The sequence below is a fragment of the Perissodus microlepis genome, chromosome 10, assembly GCF_051167445.1.
Source record: "Perissodus microlepis isolate ML-2025 ecotype Zambia chromosome 10, ASM5116744v1, whole genome shotgun sequence".
NCBI lineage: Eukaryota > Metazoa > Chordata > Actinopteri > Cichliformes > Cichlidae > Perissodus > Perissodus microlepis.
In genome coordinates, this window is record NC_140470.1 from 17,916,166 (window position 1) to 17,942,011 (window position 25,846).

At 41.6% G+C, this 25,846-nt stretch overlaps 1 protein-coding gene across 1 annotated transcript in view; it reads left to right on the forward strand.

The window, feature by feature from the left end:
- The first annotated feature begins 13,174 nt into the window (after positions 1-13,174).
- Positions 13,175-25,846, forward strand: part of ubl3a (ubiquitin-like 3a) — a 34,779-nt gene continuing 22,107 nt past the window's right edge. Inside the window, exon 1 of the mRNA XM_084940439.1 lies at positions 13,175-13,921. Coding sequence (XP_084796565.1) covers positions 13,895-13,921 — 27 coding nt within the window. The 5' untranslated portion in view covers positions 13,175-13,894. The remainder of the gene's footprint in view (positions 13,922-25,846) is intronic.

Genomic DNA, 25,846 nt, shown 5'->3' on the forward strand with positions numbered 1-25,846 from the left:
GGCTCCTTGAAAGCAACATATAAGCAAAGGAGGGCTGAAGACATTTGGATATTGTGGTATATTCCAGTATATTTGTAGTATATTTGTAGGAACTAACTTCGATTCTGTCACGATCTTCTCACTCAAACAGTGTCTAGTTATAAACTCTATCTCCACTTGGTGGAGCTATTGCAAAGGTGTGTAATTTTTGAATTTCCTTTCGTCCCAGCCTTCCTGTTTTCTGTATCAATAACACATCAGAAGAATAAAAGATCTCAGTGTAATTTCTCACTCTATGGTTTTTTTTTTAGTCTTCTTTCCCCTCTGAATCCTTTGTCACTGTAGGCTACAGCGCTGCCAGTTTCACATCTATCCCATGAAATCACTTGCGATACATCCCTGCACTGCCTCCACAAAGTGAGGAAACCAAAGTTATCATCAAAGCACTCCCCAGACACGTTTTTGCTCTATAGTTTTTTTCCTGAAATGATCTGATACATGCTGAAAGCACAACGGCAGGAAATTACAACTGGGCGATGAATAAATGTGGCGGTTAGAGGCACACAAACATCTAAACAAAGAAACTAACGTTTGGTAGCAAATGTTTTAATTTTAGAACCCTATTGATAAAAACCCAAAACGTTATTCTTATCTGATTTTTCCCCCTTTTTTTGAGAAAGGGTTTCCAGAAAAATAAAAGATCAGCCATTAATTTTGTGTTAAATGTTTTATTTTCTTTATTTCTATAGTTCAGACTGAGATAAAACTGCTTAAAATGTGTGTCATTCCACTGAACCCCAAAGAAAAGAACTATGTGAGTATGTGAAGGCTTTTCACAGTGGGAGACGAATCTATCGGTACTGCTCTAAAACACACATGTATGTGTGTATGAAATTGTCTTTGTGACAGCAGTTACATGTATGTTGGCATGTCCTTTTGTTTTTAAGCGTGGAAAGTGTTGCCAACGATCGAGTAGGCGGTGACACAAATGTTGAGTTCTTGTGAAACAGAATTTGTCATCCTGCACTCGTGGTTGTATCGAGTGAATCATCTCACATGTCTTTTCTCCCTTTGTGTGTGTGCGCCCAAGTCTTTTGTGTGGAACAATATTGGCATTTTGGCCGTGAGAACACGAGTGAAGAAATGCATTTCTTTGTGTTTATGTGAACAATGTGCACAAGCAATGTTTACCTGTAGCCAGTGCAGGAGAAGATGGAAGAGGTGAAATACAGAGAAAACAGAATTTATAAACAGATTTGTAATGAAAACACAATTTTTCCCACAGTGAGATGTCTTAACAACATTTGAATTGTTTATCATCTGTCAGGTTATGGTGTAGAGCAGGAATGTCAAATATACAGACCGGGGCCTCGAATCGTTCCACCCAAGACTTCAATCTGGCCCACTAGACTGCTTTGTAAAATGTGGAGAGCAAAGATTTTTGACTTTTAACTGTATTGTCATACGTTTTACAGCTTTTCCTGAAAACCTCCCCTGTGGCCAATCATACTAAAGTGGAGAAATTAAGTAACAGATAAACGGTTAAATGAGAGAAAGTTGATGTTTTTCACTACGATAGAAATTAAAATTTAAAAAGCGAGCTTCAGTAACTGTTGAAAACTTAAATAGAGTCCAATAACAAAGAGAACCAGATAAAACCGGAGGACTCGGAGCATAAATATTGCAAGGAACCACATTCAGCAACATACGCAGGTGCTTTGACAAAGACAAGCTGGGCTATTTATACACTGAGAACTGATTGGGTAGTAATCGATGGGACACGTTTGAAAATCAACACAAACAAGGAGGAAGTAAAACTAATGCAAAACATAAAAGAAAAATACGTCTTTATTCACGTGAGTATTTCTTAAAAGCGGGATTTTCCACATTCATAAAAAGGTCCCATATGCAAAGCAATGTTTTTAAAAATATCTCTGTCCACATGAAAACGCCATAAAATTAGAGCATGCTAAAAATAGCAAGTGCAGATATAACCCCGCTGACCAATCACAAGCGTCGTTGTAACAACAACAAACAGTGACATGGAGCACAGTCTGATGTCAAAATAGGGGTTAAAGGTGCACACCTTTGATGTTCCAAGACAAAATCGTTCATATCCTTGTCCAAATGTAAACACTGACAATGAGTTTCTGCTACCCTGTCACAGGGTAGCAGAAACTGTCACAAATGACCCATCACTCATCTCCACCTGCTCCATCCCCCCTGCACTCTCTTCTTTAGCTCTCTTGTAGTGTCTTTCTTTGAATTGTTGGTATTTAAACTCATCCACCTTACACCTGTTTCCCTCTCATTTGCAAAGACAGTGCAGCTCCTACACATCACCCTGTGTTAAACAGTCTGATTCAAAACTTCACTGCCCTCTCCCCTAGATATCTCCATACCAGGTATGCCACCTGGCCTTTCCACTCTTCAGTCTCTTCATAGCTGCCCTCACTTCCTCCTTATTAATCCTCTGCACTTCCTGATTTGCCAACTGTCCTCCATCTGTCTTCAGTGATGGAAGAAAACCGCACACACACACAGACACGCGCGCAAGGCAGCCAGCAGAAGTTAAACCTGTATCACCTGTATCACTAGTCAAGGTGCTGCATTTCCTCTTTAATTACGTGCAGGCATCGTTTCCACAATAACATTTAGAGAGTTAAACATTAAACACCCCTGTCCTGCTGTACTGTAAACCTCTATGGATTCTTTTGGTTAGACTTTGAACAACAAGTAAAACCCGTTAAAAAAAAAACACTGAGCACTTATCAAGCATGAAGTGATGACGTTTGTAATGAGACACTGTGGTGAGTGTCCAAATCATGGATTTTGTGATGATGTATTTGTGCAAAGATTCGTAAGATAACTTTAAAGGCCTCAGTGTCTATGTAACATCTGCCTATCCTCTCTTGCTGAACACCTAGTGACCTGGGAGCAGAGATTGAGAAGTAGGACGCTATCAGAAACCCAATAAGTGTGCTTTTTCAAAGCGTTTGCCAGCAGTTTACAGCGTCGAAATCTCTTAAATGAAGGTCTTCACTGTAGAATTGGGATGCAGATTTAGCGCATTCATTAACAGAATGGTTATCAGCTTAAATCATCACACTGATTAAATTTTAGAACTTGATTGGATGTTAGGGAAAAGCCAAGATGATTACAGTGCACTCATATTAAGGACGGAGCAATGATGCAATTTCACTACAGGCCTGAATAATGAAATTCGTCTATCACAATATACATAGTATTAAATCAAAGATATGCTGGCTTTTCTTTGCTTGGCATGTGGTGTTGTTTCTTCAACTAATTAAAAGCTGCTTTATTCTTCTTTGTTTAATCACGGTGAAATGATAATATGCAATATTATTCCATTTAATACCGAGCTAAATAACTCAGTTACGTTTAGACATTGTTGCCAAATCAGCCTCGTGTTTTGTTGTGTGCCTTTATCTCTTTATGTCAATAAAAGTAAGCTGATGGAAACCAAAGCAGGAAGTTGCCTCTCTCCATGAAGAAACTGTCTTACTGAATGGGATTTATTGCGGACAGTAATACGCTCACCAGGCATCACCTGCCCAATATTGTGTTGGTCCCCTTTTTGCTACTAAAACAGCCCTGACCCCCAGAAGCATTGACTCCAATAGCCCCCCGAAGCTGTGCTGTTGTTTCTGGTACCAAGCTGTTAACAAGAGATCCTTTAAGTCCTGTAAGTTGTGAGGTTGTCTGTCCAGCACATCCCACCGATGCTAGATTGGATTTAGATCTGGGGAATTTGGAGGCCAAGTCAATATTCAAACTCATTTGAGTTTGTGCTCCTCAAACCATTCCCAGCAGAACATTACCCAAAGCATCACACTGCCTCCATGTGATTCCTGGTGCCAGGTGTTCACCAGGTAACCAATATACACCCACCCAACCATCACGTTATGCAGAAGAAAAAAAAACACGTGATTCATCAGACCAGGCCACCTTCTTTCATTGCTCATGTGGCCATAGTTGGTGCTTTCAGTGGTGCACAGGGGTCAGCATGGGCACCCTGACTGCTCCCTAACAACAAACTGTCATACACTGTGTAGTCTGGCAGCCTTTTATCAGAACCAGTGTTACTTTCTTTTGTCAATTACAGTAGCTCGTCTATTGAATTGGACCCCACGGTCCAGCCTTTGCTCAAAGTGTGTATCAGTGAGCCTTGGCCTCCCATGACCATGTCGCTGTTTCATCACTTTTCCTTCCTTGGATGACTTTTGATAGATATTGAGCACTGCAGACTGGAAACACCCCAAAAGAGCTGCAGTTTTGGAGATGTTCTGACCCAGCCATCTAGCAATTACACTTTGGCTCTTGTCAAACTCGCTCAAATCCGTACGCTTGCCTATTTTTCTTGCTTCTAGCACATCAACTTGAGGATAAAGTGTTCACTTGCTCCCTAATATATCCCGCCCACTAACAGGTGCTACGATGAAGAGATAATCAGTGTTATTCACTCCACCTGTCAGTGGTCATAACGTTCTGCCTGATCGTTGTAGATATAGTGTTGTACTTACGGTAGCTGCTGTTTCATGGTCTATAAGACACATTATTGAGAAAACTCGGCCAGAAAGAAAGCGTTAAAAATAAATGTGGCACACGTTAAAAGCTGGCTTGTCTTCTTGATGTTGTCTGTAGTATTTCAGCATGTGAAATACTGAATGGAGCCAGAAGTTTGCAGAACTACTGTAGCCCCCTCCCTCCTGTATCCTCAAACAAACCCATTGGCGAGTCAGGCTGTCTTTGTCTGTTTGTTTTTTTCTTCTTCTTCTTTTAAGCTCTGCAAACACTCAGCGTTGATTAATCTGTTATCCTGTCTCTGTCAAAAAATAAACCCTGCATCAGCACAGCACTCCCACCAGCTGACTCACAGAGCAAATAAACAAGTGAACACCTGAAAAACAGCGGCTACTTGCAGACTGAGCTCAGTAAAAATAACACATAATCCTATTATTTGCTTGTTGTTACATGTGTTTGTTGGATGAAGACTGAATAAAGCAGATGACATGATCCCTATTTTTGTGTGACATAAGCTACTTTTCTGTTATGTGACCAAAGAATCCTCCCTGGACTTGTCTTCCAGCTGCTTTTGTTCTCTGTGGAGGGCCACAGCTCATCTGATCGCTGCTGTTTTGTTCCGTAGCAATTTTATCGCACAGTGGCCATAACGTTATTCAAGTGATACTGATAACAGCACCTCACCTTTCTACTTTAGTCACCGTGAGAGAGAGCAGAGTGAAACGTGGAAAAACTGGAGAGGGTGGAGGTTTAGGTGGAGGCTGGTCATGCCTTTGGTTTGCTCTAAAAGCAGTGCGGCCACACCTTGGTGAAACATTGCTGTGCCGGTGTTTCATGATCCCAGAGGGGACTGAACCACGGGGACTCATGCCAATGTTAGACATTAAAGTGTGTGTGTTTCTGCATATCTATCTATCTCTCTCTCTCTCTCTCTATATATATATATATATATATATGTGTGTGTGTGTGTGTGTGTGTGTGTGTGTGTGTATGAATGTATCTCCAGAAATAGCAGACAGGTAATGATAGTTACAGATTGATGAGTCACAGTGACAACCCCGTGAGGCCGCACTGTTTATTGTGACAAAAACACTCATTGTAAATAGGATGAATGTATAAACTGGCCAGACGGTGGTGTCAGAAGAGAGATTTTGTAACATACTTAAACAGTTTGCAAATGATGTGAATTAGTGAAAGTTTTTTGTGCAACAATTTGTGACATTTGTCCTCAGAGTTGAAATTTTGGGTGTCACATTTGGGGAAAATTGAGACGTCAGATGATCATAAAAATCATCATAATGATAAGTAAAACTTTTGGTTGGTGATGTACATATGACGTAGATTTAACTCATCAGTATAAATCTCCTCTATCATGAATGTTTAATCTACGTGGTGTTGCATATACTCCCCAGAAAGCTGATTCTGTTCATTTGACGTAGCGTTTTCAGTCTCAGCTGACGGTATGTTTGTCCACCCTTATAAACAGTACAGTTGCACAACGGCAGAAACTTGCACTATTTCCTAATATTGAACCACAAGCTCAGTTTCATGATTGTTAACATTCAGACTCTAATGATTGTTGATCAATGGCTACTCTTCAGTTTGTGAGTGGTAGCATTGTAAGTTGGGGAAAGATGTACCTTTAGGCTCTCTCTTCGGGTCAGCATTGGCTATTTCATTTCCACATAAATGGCCTCCCCCCTCAAACAAGTGTGCATCCTCAGAAAGAGTGTCCCATGGCCTCAGGTGTAACTAGACTGTGAAATCCTGTCCTGACCAGACAGCTTTTCTGTGTTGAGCCAACTGCTTAGCCAGGTTGTTTGGTTTTCCCAATGGCACCATTGTGGCATTTAACTGTGTACACTATATCAGTGTCAATGTCAACAGCAAGTTTTACCGGTGTTTACCAGTGACAGTTGCGCCACAGTTTATAAAGCTTTTTAATATTGAATGCGAAATGTGTCCTTATGTCTTCTTTTCTCTTGGTCCTGAGCTTTGACATTTTGTCAATGAGAAACAAAGAGCATGACAGCTAGTTGTATTGTTGTATTGGAAGATCACGTGTGTGCATCTAATGTTACTACACGAGGTTTCTTCTGATTGGATGACTTCCAAATTTGTCCTGCTTTTCTACACATTATAATTTGTTCTGATTAGAGCTCGTGTATTATATTTTCATCATATATTCACAGTTTTTGTCCTCGTGCATTAGTTTTTATTTAGTTATCGTCATGTTTTTTGTCAGAAAACAAATATTCAGAAAACTATATTCTGCAGTTTGTGCAGAGCGAGCCGGATCCTTTTGGTCGGCCAATCTTTGGCGTAGCATGTTTTGGGGTTTTAGAGCCACACAGGTGCAATGTTTTGATAAAATATGTCTCAGCTGTTCCCATACGTCTGACACCTAAGGTACCATCAGTGTATTTTTTGTTTGTCAGCGGCTGTCGTTTTTCTTCCCTGGACTGCCTGGAGCATGTTTTAAGGGTTTTGCAGGTTTGATGAATACCGCGCTGGGGTAACCATGCTGGGAGTTTGCGTAACAACGATGATGAAACTGAGCTCATGGCTCATTGTTAGGCAGTGGGGCTAGTTTCGGTCTTTATGCAACTGTTTGTAAGGCTGGGAAACATGCAGTCAGTTTAGAGTAAACAAGATACTTGGATAAATGATGAAAAGTTTCCCCCACTAAAAACACAACAGAACCAACCTTCCTTACCCTGGATTATCGAGCATGTACCATGACAACATACAGCAGCATCAGAGGACATCACATTCTTTCTCACCTATTCACAAGATTTCACCACAGCAGGTAGCTGTGGCAGTTTTACATCAGGTGCTCTTCCTCTTACAACCTCTAGGGTATGTGTGCCTCTGCCTGAGCTCAAACCTGTTAGGCAAACATGCCACTGGCTCTTATTTAACACTGCCTTGTTTTAATTGTCCTAGCCAAAACCTTACTCCGATCCTACTCAGACCAAGGCTGAACTCAGGTCTAATTCAAATCTTCCAGGACACATGTTAAGTGTCTTCAGGTGAGATACTAAAGTCCAGGTGAAACCAAATGTGTGAATGTGTTTGTTGCCAATTAAGCACTGTGTGAATGTGGCTTCTAGGGTAAAGTGCATTGCGTGATCAGGTTGAATGAAAAACACTGTATGTGGAAATACCTGTCCATTTTTTCCCCAAAGGATGGCAGATTTACGTCCTCATAGCGTGAGTAATGCAAAACACATCCAACATCATGGACATTTTTTTTTTTGCTTGATGAGTAAACCTGTTACGCCTAATTCCGGCAGGCAGTGCCTGACATGCCTACTTTCATGCAACACTACAGACTTACTGTGTTGAACAAGCTGAACAGGCAGTGAAGAAAGGGAAGAGCACAAAGCCAGCCGATGGACTGAACAGTGCCTCTCTGGGACATTTCTTACAAACACAGAGAATAAATGCTAAATAACTCACATTCACAGGTAAACAGAGAGTGTGGAAATAAGGCTCCACACTCCCTGCAGCAGGTGCACGTCGATACAAAATACAAGTGCCGAGTGTTTATTTTACTCCCCTTCTGTGGTAGACAGATGGCAAAAATGTGCGGTGATGACAAATGTTTTCATAGCCATGGAGGGGGGAGGTTTTAACTGTGACGAGCATGTACCGCTTAACTCCAGAGAAACCACCAACTGCACTCGACAGCGATTCAAAACAAACAGATAAATGAAGTAACTTGAAATCACAGACACGACTAGATTTAGCCTTCAGCAAAGGTCTGTCAGGGGGATGTCAGGCCAGATGCCTGTGCAGATTTAACACTAAGTGTGTTAGACAGGTGGACAGATTAGAGGTGTACCCACCTCCGCTTGATCCGCACAACAATAGTTCGCTGTAGATAAGCTCAGGCTTAGGGTGTCTCCTGGTAAGTCTGAGCCTAATCCAACTCAGGTTTAGACTACGGCTTTTGAGGGGGACCTGATCCTGCATAATAATGGCAGCTCTTTTGGGATTGGTGATATTTGTAGCAGAGTTGTCAGTCTGGGAAAAGATTCTCTGGAGATTTTCACACACACACAAAAAAACAACAACAAAAATGACAGGGGGATTATTTAAAATGAAAGAACTTGTTGAATTCAGTGGCTTTTTGTTCTTATAAAACACTCCTTGTACTGGCTGGTTGTTGGTTTTGCTCATTATTTGGATAAATAATGAGCAGGTTAATGATTTAGGTTGTTGATCTCTCTCAGTGAGGGACTGATGGGCATGAAAGCATATTAGCAGGAAAGAGATGTTACACCGTGCCCGTGGTAGGGAAATAATTGCTCATACCTCCATTGGGAGAGACAAACTGGATTGTCCTCTCAGTCTGAGGGCATGAAGCGTCACACTGTGTGTTGTGTTGCGTTGGTAGCTTCCAGAGGAAAAAAACAAAACAACCCCCCCCCCCCAATCTTTGAGCCACAGTCTAAGCTCAAAGTCTACTTCAGGATCTAAGAATAGCTGGTGACACACGGCGCATGTTAATATTCTGAGGAAAACATGGAGAGGCAGAGGGCACTGGTAGAGGACTATCCCAGCGCTGCTAGGCTGACAGTCAGTGTTTATATATGGAGCAGTGTTAACCGCTGAGTGCTGCCCTTCAAAGCTGAAATGCGACAACTGTTTTGTAGCGTCACTGGAAGTGGAAAGAGATCTTCTCTGAAAGTGGATACACTGTGCTGCTTAATCTCTAATCAAGCCCTTTGACCTATGAAGCAACCAAGGATTTGTTTCCTTGTTGTGGCCAAGCATTGTAGTTCCATAAATGTGTCGTTGTATGTGTGTGGCCTGAGTGAGACAGCAGAACAGTCTAGAGCCCGGGCAGAGGCTTACAGAGGTGTACTGTCTTTAAACTGAATGTAACATTTCTATTTGATCAGCAGACTTTGAATAGAGGAAGTAAAGGACTGCAGAGGTGACTGGGCAGTTTATATTACACAGACCTGCACTGTCAAACAAGAAAAGACAAGTGCTGAGCAGGGAAACACATGCTGCACAGGCACACTGAGACTCTGAACGCTCACCAATGCTTGGATTTATTTAATCCAGATACGAGACATTTTGGTTGGAGCACATCTGCAGAAGACCGCGGAAAGTCTGTCTTGCATCCAGGCTTGGATACAGAAGGCATAGATCAAATACCATGTGACATTAGGCTTATGTACAGCTTTAATATAATGCAAATAACCTCAACCTCTAACCACAATGCAACAATAATGCGTGTCAGGTTACATTTCACTGTGTGTTATACTTGTATAACTATGCATGTGACAAATAAAGAACCTTGAACCTTGAACCTTGAACTTGGCTGCACACAAGCCAAGCATGTGGAACTTTTACAACCAGATGTTTCTTTTATGGATCATAATGGAAAATATCTGCATTTCAGCTTCACTTAATAAGCTTGCTAGTACCAGGATGGACAACTTTTCCTTCAGATCACTCTTAATTCTTTGTGGCATAGAATCAAGAAGGTGCTGGACACATCCCTCAGAGATCTTTGTCCATAGTGGCATGATAGCATCTAAGAGCTGCAGTAGATAAGTCAGCTGCACATCCATGATGTGCATCTCCCGTACATCCCAAAGGTGCTCGACTGGATTGAGATCTGGTGTCTTTGGAGGCCATTTGAGTACACTGAACTCATTGTCATGTTCAAGAAACCAGTTTGAGATTATTTGAGCTTTGTGACATGGCATGTTAGAACAATACTAGGCTGTGGTGTTTCAGTGATATTCTGCTGGTGCTAAGAAGCCCTAAGTGTGCAAAGAAAATATAGAGCAGGCAACATTCTTCCAATCTTCTGTTGTGAAATTATTGTGACAGTTTCCTTTTCAGAGTTGACACAAGTGGCACTCGGTGTGGTCTTCTGCTGGTATAGGCCATCCGCTTCAAGGTTCAACATGTTGTCCTTTCATAAATGCTTTTCTGCATGTCTTTGATGTAACAAGTGTTTTCTTTTGCGTTACTGTTGGCTTCCTATCAGCTGAAGGCAGTCTGGCCATTCTCCTCTGATCTCTGGCATCAACAAAGCATTTTCACCCAGAGGTGCTGCTCACTGGATATTTTGGCTTTTCTGGCCTGTCTCTGGAAACCCTAGAGATGGTTGTGTGGGAATATCTGATTCTGAAATCTGAAATACTCAGACCAGCATTTGTGGCACCGATAATCACGCCACATTCACAGTCACCTTTCTTCCCCGTTCTCATGCTCAGTTTGACCTTCAGCAGGCTGTCCTGACCATATCATGACGAGTTGCTGCCATATGATTGGCTGATTAGATACTTGTGTCAGGTATACCTAACGTGTAGTTAATAAGGTGGCTGTGAGTGTACGTGTGCCATGTATCTAACATATATTCAACATTAAAATGACACAGCAATTAGAAGCAATCGTCTTGAGTTTGCAATCAGTTCTTCTAACATTTTATCATTTTATATATTGGATAATTATCAAGCAGGTAGAAAATAATTAAGAGATGATTTGGTAATGGCAGTACTATTCAATCGATGCCCTCCTTTGCTTGGCGAAAATCACACACTGACCGTAATTTGGAAAACAAAGCCAACAAAACCACTTCCACACTTTACTATGCTCGTACAGGCATGCTGATGGTTGTGTGTGTGTTTGTGTGAGTGTGCGTAACTCACTTGCCCTCTTCACTCTCCCTTTATAGTGGGGAGATTAGGTAGTTAATCCAGTAGATCTCTGAGAAAAAGCCTCTCCTGATGCCACAATGGATTTCATTCACTCCACCAGAGAGATGACAGACCTGCTGCCGATGCATATCTCGACCCCTGACGGAAACAAGGCCACACAAGTGCGCACACACATGCACATGCACCCACACAAGGCAGAGCACTCCATGAAGGACAGGATATTATATTACATGTATTAGATGTATGCTATAAATAACCTGACAGCTATATTGAATTCATATTATAAAGCTGTCATGTTTTTTCACTTCTTAATCAGATTACTTGTTAAGTAGTCCATTTATTGTATACAATACTAACGATGTTAAATGTAAAATATACAGTACTGTTTTATTGCTGCTCTTTACTCTTCCCTGTGTACTGAATGTCTGATTTATTGATTAAGGAGGATTACAGGAGGATCCTTGTTGCCTTGTCTCATCGTCTAAGTCACAGCTCACTAATGGAAGTGATGTCACACAGTCCTGTCTGCAAGTGCAACTGTACAACTTTGAATCCCCTACCTTTAACCTTTCCAGAGGCACTGGCGAAGAAGGGTATCAATCAACACGATATATTAATTTCATTTAGTGACAAATGATTAAGAAAGGCTTTATTAACTGAGATTTTGTAAATAAAGACAAAAGAAGAATAAGATTACAGCAATCTGTGCAAGATTGGATATGCCCTATTAGATTTCCACCTTTGTCCCTCCTGTGTGTTCTCTGCCCTTCTTGCTGCTGTGGAAGTGTGATTGGTTATTCTTCCACCAAACTGCACTGCGCTGTCTTCCAATCCACGGTCCCACTACTTTTATTAAATATGTTCAACACTCCCTTTCCTGATCCACCCTCCAAATCTGGCTACTGACGCCATGTTAAATAAAAAAAACGACGCCGACATCCGGATATAAGCTAATTCTTACTTCAAAATAAAACAAAAATGAACCCTGACATAATGGTTGAAAATTTCTGAAGAATTTGTGGTTTTCATAATATATATATTTTTTTATTGCCAATTAGTTCAACCAAAATGTTAACCCTGTAGCAGCCCACACTTCCATTATTATTGCTCTATTACTTATAGATAGGTCATAGAGCAATAATAATAATAATAATAATAATAATAATAATAATAATAATGAGGTCTGGGTTCAAATCCACCAGTCCGTGAGGAGGTTGCACATGCATGGGGAAAACTGTTTTTCCCCACAGTCCAAAGACATGCATGGGTCAGGTAAATTGGCCACAGGTGAGTGTGACTGTGTCTTTGCGTTGGCCCAGCAATAGACTGGTCAAAGAAATCAGATGAATAGAATAACTACGAATGATAACATGAGGCCACTTGTGCCCTACAAGTAAGATAATTTTTCATTTGGGATTTTGTGGTCACGGTGCACTGCCACAGCTCATTAAGGATAATGAAATATTTGATGAATGTTTAATAGGCTATTGTATAGATGTTCTTCAATAAAATAGCTGTGCAGCTTACATGAGTAGTTTTCTGGAGTAATCAGACAAATTACCAGTGAACAACTAAAACAATAGTATAATATACTATAATAATAGAAAATAGGATTAGTAGTGATGGATAGATAGATACTTTTATTTTTTTATTATTGTTCATGAATTAATGTGTTTTATATTTATTAATATTATTACTTGCTTTAGTGGGAGGAGACAACCACATAATGTTTCAGAATTATAATTTAAGTAGGAAGTTCTATGATATGAAAAAAATTAAATGATAGCTAGATAAATAGATAGATAGACAGATAGAAACCCCAGAATGCTAGACTAATGTCATGATTTGTACATTATTTTTTTTCCATTTTTTTCAAAGAAAAACTTTCACACAAAAAGACTTTAAGCGGTTACATTCTTTTATTTCGAAAACCCACACCGGAAGTTCTGAATCGTTGGCTAGCTTTACTCTGACTCAAGGCAGCGGAATGACAGCTGAACGGGTCCTAAAGGTGCAGCAGTGCAGTCTGAAACGCTAACAGCGGTCATACCCGCGTTTTAAAGAGCAGGACCGGCTCATATCACCGTTTCGCCTTTTCACGCCGACCGGCGGACGTGTCCGAGTTTATCAGAGGACGGCAGCCGTTAACCTTGCGGATGTTTTTTTGTTCTTTTTCCACCCCGAGAGAACAAGGTCCGCGTCCGGATGTGCCAGCAGTATTGGTTTTTTCGCATGTCGTAGGCACCTCTGTTTTTTCTGAATCGGGATATTGTTGATGTTTGAGGGTCAAAGGAGGCCCTCGGGTCGACAGTTTGCCCCTCTAATCTTAAGTATATTTCCCCAAATCAGTGATTTGTGAGGGAGAGAAATTAACGAAATGATTGTGCAATAGAGAGGAAGAGGCATTTTCACACGTCTCGGCTACCTCAGTGTTGTGACTGTGGGGAAAAAAAGAAAGACAGACAGAGATAGAAAGAGCGAGTCGCCGGGAATAAAAAATTATTTCCTGCTTTTAAAACATCACAAGGACGCGTTTGTCAGAGCTGCGGGGAGCTTTTTTACAAGTGCGAGAAAAAGGAAGAAAAAAAAGAGAAGGAATATTGGCATCTGCCCTGCGAGGGAGAGTTGTGAGTGTGTGTATGTGCGTTTGAACACCTCCGAGTACCGGGAGAAGCTTCACGATGACGGGCAGCACCCCAGCGGACATGGTAAGAGAAATGCCTGTCAGCTCCTCCGCTGTTTTAACATTCACACCCATTCATTTCCTCAGGCTTTGGACTTGAAAGCAGACGCGTCTGAGCGTGTCCTGCCCACGACCGCTACTTCTGCTTTTATTAATTCAGCTGTATGTGTGACCCTTTATGGCTGATCAAATTTGGGTCTCCAGAGGTTCTCTGGAAATAAAATGTGGAAGTTTAACTTTTTCTTTTCTTCTTGCTGACTGTTTAAAAGTACATGTTGTAAAAAGTTTTAGGCTGCCATTGACTAAGTGTGAAGCTCCATTAGCAAGCTCTGGAAGCTTTATACTCCATTTACAATCCATCATCAAGTGTACCTTCATTTTTATGCATCATATTATCTTGCTGTGGTGAGGCAGTTGCATCCAGAGAGAGCTTAAAAAGTTAGGAAATGTGAAGAAAGAAGTTGATTGTGGAGGTTAGCAGGCAGTTTTGTTCATGACATAAAGCTTAACATTACCTGGGTCCAGCTTTTGGAAGAAATCAGAACCTCAGACCTGAATTGAACATATTTAGATTACAAACTGCTGGACAGATCATTTGCTCCACTTGAGCTCTGGTCGGCACCCTTTCGTAAATCCTGAAGCTAAAGAAAAGTTGAGTTAATTGCACATGCATTACTCAAGAAAGTTACAAGGGTTTAGAAATTCATCTTCACGCTGCAGAGGGAGCCGTGGAAGACAATGGCATCCTGGAAACGTTATATGAAGTTTAAAAAGATCAGTACATTTTAAAACACACACAAACACATGAAAAAAGAAGGCAGCGCATGCACAAACATTTGTAAAACATGAGCAGAAACTGCAATAACCAGCAGCACGATCCTGTGGGGACACATACTTTTAATTATGTTGCTGTGATTTATCGTATTGCGATTACTCTGCATTTCCCAGTTTGATGATACTTCCCGCTCAGATCTGTTCCTCATGCCTTTATCAGATTGGAGCTTTGTACCATTGCAGAAAGCCTGAAAGCACCCTGGAGTTTATAAAATCAGCGTCATACAGCGACATGTCACACCTACTGATGTAGACCTTAAAACAAAGGCAGTAAAAAGTGGTCATCAGCAGGCAACTCTTTCAGTCACTGTGACATCTTAACTTGTTTTACACTAGCTTACTGGCTGTCATGTGTATTATGAGCTCTCCACATAAGGATTTACGTCAGCTTCCTGTCTCCCCACTGTCACAAATTAAAAGCATCACAAAGTGCATTTAGCTGGGTTTGGGTCTTTGACGTAGTGCGTCCCTTCCCGTGGGCATGACAGTTTTATGGCTGTTATCTTTGCTGCCAGCGTGTGGTGGCACTAAGAATACTTACAGGTCTATGTATAGAAAGGATAAACCGTGTAATATGGCCCCTCCGGGAGATCAGCTATCCCAGCTGTGGCCCTGCTCCGGCCTGTCCAAGTTCAGCTGATCCCCTTAGCTGCAGGTCCATAATGTTGTCGGGATATTTGGATAATGCTATGAGGAAGTAAATGAGACGTCCACTGTGTATATGTGTGTTAGAGCATCTCAAAGTGTAGCTCATGGCGAGGGATTCTCACAGATTACAGACATAATTATGAGCCGGATCTTTTATCTTTTGACCTGTAAAGTACTGGAAGCTGAATACTAAAATATTATGTCACCTTGGCTGTGGGTGTGGATATTATTATTATTATTTTTTTTATGGTAGCACAAGAGCATCGTTCAGCCAGTGAACTTTGGTTTTGAGCCACAAGCCTCCTGCTAAATTGTCTTCAAGCAACTCAGTGAATCCCTGCCAGCTGGTTTATGGCTCTGCCTGATTTGTTCTCTGAGAATTTCCCCCGTTGGGGAAGTATCACATTATTATTACATCATTTATCGGCAGTGCTGGCCATAAAGTTCATTTCTTAAGAGGTAGAGTAATAATATTCTTTTCACTTCTCCAAAGTAGTAATCCTTTCCCCCTTTTTTAAATCGTTTTTTTATGCCTGCTCCAGGCTTACGCTATTAAAATGCCTGCAGAAGAAACATAAAGGTCAAAATCGCCACATGAGTAAGACACTTCAGGTTTTCTAATCTTCCCTTTTGTGGTGTGGCTCAGTCGATACATCAAACTGGCCCCTTGTGTTCCCCACGGAAATTTGGGGGGAAAATCTCAGCTCTCAGCACTTAGCTGATCCTGTGTGGCTGAAATCAGCAGCAGATGCACATTCTCCCCAAGCCCCCCCCCCCACCTCAATGTTCACTCAGCCTGAGGAAGAAGCAAGTGTATACACACAGCCTCATAAAGGCTGTATAGAGTGGGAGTGAGAGTAGGAGGAGAGGAGATTGCTGGTGCCAAACACTGTGGGTGAATGAATCTGACAGAAAGAATAGGAGAAGCAATAGTCATGCCTCTCGAGAATGGAGGATGGGATTTTTTTTTCCATCTTCGAATGGGAGAAGAAGAAGAAGAAGAGGAGGAGGAGCAGGAGCAGGAGGAGGGGAGGATGGGTAGATAGAAAGACTGCGAAGCATGGGAAGAGGGGCAAATTGCCTCTCTCCGGGCAGATCTTAGAAGTGCTGACAGGGTTGAAATAGTCCCCATGGCAACAGTGAGACGCTTGGATCTGAGTCTGGGTGTGTGTCTGCGTGAAAGTATGTAGAAGGATAGGTCTTTGTGTACTGCAGGTATGTGTTGTGGCAACAAGACGAGACGAGAGACTGAGAGAGTAGCGGGAAGAGGAGAAGATAGCAGCGCCCTTTTTCAGATAAGCCCAGCTGAATGAATACGCCACAGACGAGACTGAAAGGCCCACAGAGCAGAGAGTGAATTTCAGACATCGCTGCTTTCGATATGTCCCAGCTTAACAGGCAAGACAGGGAGCTTCAGCTTACATAGACTTGTAACAGACCATGAAACAGCAGCATTTGTATACTAATGCTTGTTTTAAACCATTAACAACAGCAAGTTTTGGTTTAACCTGTTTGCAGACCTCTTAATCATATCGACACATCTCAGATTTTTGTCAGTGATACAGAGGAGTTTTGGTGACTGCGTCAGTGAAGGGTGCTTCCACAAGTCAGCGAATTAGCCGTTTAGCTAGCTGCTATTTTAAAGCAAAAATGCAGCTTTTTGAAATCCTCCGCTTGGTCCTTAAGAACTTGCGGACATTTTCCAGCTATTTTATCAAATAAGCAGTCATTTAGGAATTAGCTGTTTGATTGACACAAAAAGAAATAGTTTGTATCCAGTTTTGTATCAACTGCTCCTGCAAATTTTAAATGAATTTAACTGTTTGGTCCTTCTTCCCGGTTGGATGAGGTTACTACTACAGGAACACATGCGATCCTGCTATGAGATGATATGAAGAAATAAAGACTGTGATCACACATACTCACTCACACACAACAAGTGTAGTATTCAGACACCCCGTCATTTGTGGACTGGCGAGAACATGTTAATTTGTGTTGGAGGAGGTGATCGCAGCTCTGACTCAAAACAAACCAGGTGGTACAGTACAGTTCTAACTCTCGGGAGTCGGACTGAGGTGGCAGTAGGCTAAACAGCATTTCCCGGTTCCTCCTGAGTCTTCCCCTGGGTTTCCTCCCGGCTGGGCGTTCCCAGAAAACATTCTGAGGAAGCCGCCCACCCGGGAGGCATTCTTATTAAATGCCAAACCACCCAAACTGGATCATTTTGGCGTGGAGGACCTAGCTTCATTACAACTTGATCATTGAAACAAACAAACAAAACAAACACGCACGCAGGCACGCACACACACAAAAGAAGTCAAAGGTCAGGGTCAGAGGCCACTGTGTGTCGGTGGCAGATGAGGAATGAAAGAAACAATGGGTGGGGAATCCTTGCTGCAGAAAACAACGCTACCAGTTCTGATGTTCTGATTCCAGCTAGAGCTTAGCTCAGCACGTATGCCACAGTGACAGATCTGCAGGCGTTGTCAGCTTCAGGCTGGAGATGCTAACAAGGCTTTGATTGACACTTTCAGAGGGAGCGAGAATATGACTGAAGCCTGACAGCGGCAGTTGGAGAAAGCATGTCGTTGGATATGTGTGTGCTACCAATGCCATGTACTGCCCGTCTTGAGTCACAGATCAGGATTACGTCATCTTGCCCCCGTGCAGCAGTTGACATATTGACTCTGGCATCGTCACATGCAGGCCTCGCAGTTCCATGGAAAGTTCTAATGGTAGTTCTGAAGGTGCAGGAGCTGTGTGCCTGATTCCTATTAATTTCAAGCCAGTCAGGAGATTCGAATAGATACAGCAGCTAAAATATATATAAATATTTTAACAAAGATAAATGAGCCAAATACATTTAGTCGATATTTTGATTGATGGGATTGGAAAAGAAAAAGAGTTGTCAAGTTTTTTTATGATCTGTTTGTGGACTGTGTTGCTGTATTTATAGTTAATTTGTGAGGGGATGCTTTGTCGCTGCAAAATGGACTGTATCACTCTTCAAAGCTGTATTTACAGTTAATGATATTAGAAAAGCTCTTGTCAATGTATATCCCCAGCAGTCCTCTGTATAGAGGTAATTTAATTGCATTGATGCATGTCCACAACACCAACAGGAAGTCCAACTGAGAAGCTGTCATCTATCGATTGGTTATGTAACTGTTTTTTGCTTGTGTTTGCCTGCATGTTCTTCATTGTGGCCTGTGTCTGGGCATGTGCATCCTGTGAATGTGCTGCAAATATGTAGTGCTACGTACTTGTTAGTTCTCCCTGATCTCTTTCTCCCAGCTTGTCTGTTTCCTTTGACGTGTTGTTCTATTAAGCAGTATTGTCCTTGTTAATGTAAAAAATATGAATTTTTAGAACGTCGTGACCATAACCTTTTAAGAAGCTGCAAGTTTTCTTCTATACATGTATGGTATCGTGCTTGGAGAGTTACGGTAGTGCTGTAAGTGAATACCGTGTTTACATTCATCTCAACCATAGACTGTACGTAAATGATGGACTTGCATGCAGTATGCAGTATAAAAGATGGATGTAGCATCAATGACATGATCACTGACTTCTAACTCTGCATTTTGAAATCTAACCTTTAGTGCTTTGGGGGACGCCTTGTTTTTTTTTTTTTTGGGGTGGGGGGGTTGACGCCGGACGTTATCTTATGGGTGGAGTGATAAAGGTGACAAACTTTGGTTAGCAAGCTGCATTGATAAACTGTAACTGTCCAGTGCAGATATGCACATATCAGCTAATTAGTGCTAAGGAACAGACTAATAAATACTGAATATCAGTCACCAAAATTAAAGCACAAACATATAGGCTGGTCTGTAGTAGAAAACAAGGAAGAAAATTAGACAGATAATACTTTAAAAATGCTCCTACAGCACACACACAGAGTGAACAGGTCCAGTTTAGTTACTGGAAGGATGTGGATGAAGCCTAGCAGACGCTAATCCGGTGCCATTGTTGGGATACCTGTCAAAACAATTCAGCCATGCCCCGAATTTATCCAGGGAGTTGACTTGTCTATAGACTGTCCATAAAGGTTCAACCTGTGTTTCGTACCAGGCCATAACCATGCTTTCTAATGCTGTTAAGTTACTCATTTTGGGGATTGGCTGTCTTTTGGAGCCAGCCTCAAGTGACACCTAGAGGACCTGCAGTTTTTGCCACTTCCATGTTGGCTTTATTTTGTTGGACATTGCCCACCCATCCTTTTCCATGCCATCCTTTGTAATCAGTTATTCTCCCTGTGGGAAAATAATTGACAAACTGAACATAAAAAAGGACTGGCCTTTGGAAAGAATGCAGACTTTTCTTACCTGGAAGCTGGGGGCCATCTTTTATATACAGTTGATGATTAACCTGCTTTTTTGTTTCTTTTTTCTTGGCTGCTCCGAACCAAAGTAAAACATTATGCTTGAAGAATGAGTAACATATGGAGCAGCTGTGGAGGAATAAAAAAACTCCACTTATAAAAAAGCAATCTCATTGATATTTAAGTTCCCCAAAGCAAAAACAATAAACATCAATTATGATGATCAATTTGTTTTCTGCAGAATTTAGGTTTCCCTTCAGCCTCTGTGCTGTTACAGGTGCTTTTAAACATTAACTCCACAATCAAAATACTGCGGAGTATAAATAAAGTGTTACTTCCTCGTTTGGATCCTTATATTAAAGTTAAAGTTTTTTCCTATTTTTGAATTCAGGATTGGCACAGATTTTATTAAAAGAGGGAATAGTTGTTTAAGTCACCCCAAGGAATTACAAGGAAAAAGCCAGATTGTGCTTGTGCTGGGATAAGCACTTATTACGTTAGAAAACCCTCCCCTTTTCAGCAGTTGGTGTTGGCAGGTATGGCTTTGCACAGGCTGAGGAATGCGTTGAACTGCTTCATCATTTTGGGGGCGAGTGGGGGCTGGTAATTCAAGATGAAACTGGTCTACTCGTCTGATTCTGATCCTCTTAATAGTCTTAATAGTAGACAGGCAGCTGTTGCATGCAGTTACTAACTAACACTGAAACTAAAACAGAACATTTTTAAATGATAAAAGCTAAAGTGAATTTAAACGGCTATGACTACACTCAATTGAAAATACAAAACTGTATAAAATTCAGGTTGTAGTTGTAAATGTTTGTGTCCTTGGAGCAATAATAGTGATGTGACAACTGTGATTTCTTGGCATTGAGCTCTTCCAAAACAGAAATGTTCTTAGTAGTAGATGCTGGACACAAAACACCTCAGGACAAAAGTAAACCGAGGATACTCTTAGGCTTTTGTGCCAAATGGTTCAGTCCAAGCATGACTTAAATGAGGGGGTATGAACGTAAGTCGTACACAAGCGCTTGCACACTCAACAAATGAATCCCTGTGTGCTTGCAGCTGCTTTTGATGTCAATGTGCATGTTTATTTTTTGACAAATGTGAGCATGTGCATATTTGCATGAAGGAAGCAGCGAACGCACAACCTGTTCTTGCTGTTAAATGTGACGTATTTGCTGTTGGTGTTGCCGGTGGAGTAACACCCACGCCAGCTCACTTTTGCTCCAGATCCCAGGACAAACTGGACTGGCTTCAAAAAGCCGCTGTTTGTATGTAATGATGCTGCTACTGTGCTGCTGGCACTGCATCATTTAACGCCTTATGTCACTGGCTAGCCATGCAAAAAGACACTTTGAGTCTATAATCATGCAAATGTCATCAATACATTCAATTATGTTTCCTGTAAATTGTAAATCTCCCAACTTGACGTAGCTGAAGGCCCATCCCACGATGGCGCAAATATAACTCTGGCAGAAAAACACCCAAATGCACAATCCCACCACTGTTCTTCATCTGTTTTAAATCGCCATAAACCCAGAAATATAATCAAAGACAGGACCACAATGTATTTTAAGTTAACGTCTAAGAAAACAGCAGCTTAACTGTAAAAGAGAGATAAGGAGAAGCTGAGCTGCCACCTAATACTAAAGGAATTAAATTCATGCTTCAGTCGGCTGAATTAAGAAGATGAAAAGAGGAAGAGAAACACAAGTTGAGAAAGGGCCACAGAGTTAGACGGGAAAAGGAAGATGAGCAGTCTAACAAAAGCTCATTATAATGTCCTTTACATAGAAAGTCTTGTTTTCCAAAAGGAGACCGAGTGAAAACCTTTTGTTCATTTATATCGTTTTCTCAACCACCCGAGGCAGTTGTGCAAAGGGGGCATGATAGCGTCATTAAATATTCTGCTCATTGTCATTTTTTTCCCAACCGGCAATGTGAACTAATGTGAATCATTAATGCAAACTGGACGCTTTTGTATTTTTCCATCCCCCCCCCCGCTGATGAAAATTCTGCACAAACATGTTCATTCTAAATGAGTAATGCATTTATTTCAGGTTTACACCAGGCATTAACTACATTTGCAGACTTTTGGGTCCTCTTATAATGTCATGCTTTATATTTAATGTCATTCAAACGACATTACACGATGAGGACTTTACTTAAAACTGTGACACTGTTGTTTTTTCGGTGTATAATTTAAGTAAATCTAAAAAAAGGCTTACAAATGCAGAAAAATACCTTGTGTTTCTTTAGAAGTATTATGTCGAGTATAAAGAGGGAGCGTGTGTGCTGGTTGTGTGTAGGAGAAAAGGGGGATGGGGTGGGGGTGTTTAACTAGCTCAATAAAAGCGGTCTTTCAGCTGCGCTGGAAACAATTTCCAGCTGAGGGGACATTTATATTAAAGCTTCGCTGTGCCAGGACAGGCTCTATGTATATGTGTGTGTCTGCGCTGTTCATGTTATGGAACAACACAATGACTGGATCAGAGACTGCCATGCTCTGCCACTTTATCAGTAATAACAGGTTACTAATAAACTCGTTAATCTGCTGTTTATCTTACCCTATACTCCCATGCATGTTATCGTATGGTAATTCTATGGAGAACATTGTATTGATCTTCCTTCTATTTGAGCCAGCGAAGGCCTCGGTCTGTGCACTTGTCGTGTCGCTGTGCTGCCCTGATTGATGCTGCAAATTTCATTGCACTGGCTCTGCTTTGTGTGATGACAATAAATTGAATTGAATAGAACCGGGCATGAATCAAATAGCCCTCTTTCTCATACATTTCTAGACAGGCTGCCGTTTCTACATCAGTGCTTAAATCTGTCCTGATATTCAGACACCCTGTGCCAGAGCACTCAGACAGACAGCACGTACCGAGAGAATTAGAGGGTCAGCGTTGAAACTCTTTGGGCCCCAAACAGGGGAGGTGTGAGCCATGGAGCAGTCATCCAAAGGTTAAGCCTCATTGACTGGATGTTCCAAAAGGATCCGCTGACCTCAGGTCATCAAACACATGTCTTTTAAACCAGACTTGTACTCCGTTGTGGTTGTCAGTCATAGATTTTCCTCTCTGTGTTTTCAAAATGTAAAAAGTCTGACACAGCTTCTTGTTCTTTTTTTAAAATCAACCCAGCCTAGTGTCATTCAGAAGCAGCTTGGGGAGGGCAGTTTGGCCACATGATGATTATGATGATGAAGATGATTTTATGTGGTATGACCAAGATCCAAGATATGAGTCACGATTCACCCAACAGATTTAGGTCTCATGATTAGCTGTGAGTTTAGATGTGGACTTCAGCATCATCATCTTTTACTGCAGCTGTAGTGGCTGTTTGGCAGTCACCTAGTTCACGGTGTCGTGGAGGTGCTGGTTAGAGTGGTCCTCCAGGTTGTAGGGTATCCCCTGGAGAGCAGACCCATCCAATCACCAGCTTCTGAAAAACACAGAGATCTGGCACAACAGTGACATGGTCAGCCTGCTGGTAGGTAGAGAACAGCGTTAGATAGTTACATATAGCACAGTTAATGATAAGGTAATGGCTTTCTCTGAAAAGGAGATGATTTATTGTCTGCAATCATCAGATGATGAGCACCATGCCATGCTTTGACTTGTCTTAATTGTATCAGGTGGTGGAAATGGGCAATGAGGAATCAAGAGGCAGAGGTCATAGAGTTAAAAAGGGAGAGTGTGTGTGTGTATGTGTGTTTGTGTGCATGCATGCTGGTTGATATGGGGAATAGAGAGAGGGTATGTTTGGCCTTCATGGTGTCTTGCACAAATTTGTCACTGCATGTTAGATGCTATGGAGCACTCGATGAAGATCTCTAATGATCCTGGCAGGGGTTTTGTGTGTGCACACTTGTGTGTGTGCACACTTGTGTGTGTGCGCGTGTGTGTGTGTTCTTATCTAAACTAGCTAGCAGCAATGAAGCATTAGACCTTGAACTGACGTGACTGAAGGCTTTTGAACTGTTTTTCTCAGTTTCTGGAAATAAGGAACAACCGTTTATGTCGGGGGGAAATGGCAGAACTTTGACTTACATAGAAGACATCAGATATCAACCATGATTTAGGCTAATTACACATCTCTGTGAAGTGGCTCCCGTGTGCCAGATATACAGTTACAGAACCAGTCAGTGGGCCCTAAATTAGTGTTTGAGGCTAGTGGCATTTGGAAGCTCAGATGCTTGTGTGTGTCTGTATATATAAAGCTGGCACATTTCAGCTAAGTTTAGCTGACTTTCATTTAGCACAGACTCCTCAGTCAGCTGATGTTGGTACAGTGGAGTTTAAAGCTCAGACGAACCATTAAGGCTGAGAGGCACAGTAATCCTGTTTAATTTTTAATCTAAAGGTCACAGCATTGTATAAAAAGCACCCTTGTTTGTGAAAGCGTGCTGTGCTTCGTTCTGAAATGGTTAACCAAACTTCTGCATCTTCAGCCACTTCTGTCATCTCAGGTGGTTATGTGTGACGCAGATTCCTTTATTGTGACACGTGTGTGCCATCATCTCAATTCTGCTTACATTACAGAAGCAGCACAACATCCCTTAACCTCACTCGGGCGTCTGTATCGTATTGGAACAATATGAAACCTCATGAATCCCCTCCCCCTTCTGTCGCTATCCTGTGCCTTCCTGTTGTTGCTTGTGTAACTGCTTGCCTCCACTGTCTCCCCACAGAGGCTTCCTTTTTCCTGTTGTGTACAAACAAGCATAATCGGAGGCTAAAAGCCTTAACCAGAACAATGAAAAAATAAATAAACAATGATGAAAACTGCCGGTGCATGTCTTATATTCTGCAGACACAAAGACGCGCTAAATTTATGTTTGTTTTGATCAGATAACTAATACATTTTTTATTATCACTTAATTGAAGTTGTAGGAGATTTCTGTTGAGGTTTTTTGGAAGTTTGGAATGTTTAGGCTATTGTGTGGGTGATGCAAGTAAATGCATCATGTTAATGGGCGGGAAGGGGGGGGACTTTTAGTCTTTATTATGACAGGGCATTTGAGAGTGGCGAGGAAAGCTGTGAGACAGAGCTGGGGAAGAGACGCCTTTGCAATAGCCTTATGGCCTCTGGGCCCCCCTTCTCAACCCGGTGAGCTATTGTAACATACGCTACAGTGTTATCTAACACAACAACACCACGGCCCTTCTCAAGAAATGAAACTAGACATAAATGTAGATATTTCCACAAACAGCAAATGAGCATCATGGAGATAACATTCATCGCAGAGCCATTGATTTGTTGTAAGGCCATTTCATTAGATTGCATTATGTTATACAGGATTGTATGGTATGGTGAAATCTCTAATGTGCCTACTCTTGCAATCCTCTGTCTGTTGTCTGACTTTATGAGGCTTAGTGCTAGTTGCATTGTTAATATTGTGATTGCCTAATAGTCTGTTTTTAATTGCAAACAGCCGGATGACCTAAAGTTAAATTTTGCTTTAGGCTCATTTTAATAATTCTTTGGTTTCTTACTGCATAATCTTGTGTCAGAATTTAATAACTTGCTTTAATTCTCATTCTCAAATAGGCTCAGATAATGTAGTGTGTGTGTGTGTGTGTGTGTGTGTGTGTGTGTGTGTGTGTGTCATAGCCCTGGTTTCTGTCCAGTACCATCTGGTGAATTCCTGCACAGAGGGCATTTTAGCTTGCCAGCTATGTCTCTGTGTGTGCCTCCCTCTCTTCCCCTCCAACACACAGACCCACACACATACACAGACACATCCACACACACAGTTTCTTCTCTACACACACTCGGCATCACGTGAGTCGTGACTACAGGGCAGTGCTTGTTTCTGAAGGAGAAAAGAAAATGCAGTGTCGTGGATATAACTGCTGTCTCTGGGCCGTTTCTACTCTCGACTCTGTTGTCCCCCCCTCACATGTTACATCAGTTGGTCTTTAACACTCCCGCTAAGCTTTTACTTCATAAACATGCACTTTTAATTTCAAGACAAGACTGATTTGCATTAATCTGCTGCCTGCAAATACCGCCAAAAAGATTTTTGCAAGGAGGAATGCCAATAAATCTGTTGATGGCCATTTCCTTTTATTTTGTTCACTTAATCCTCCAAATTTTCACACTCTAGAAGCGATTAACAGGGGAGGGATTGCCCTC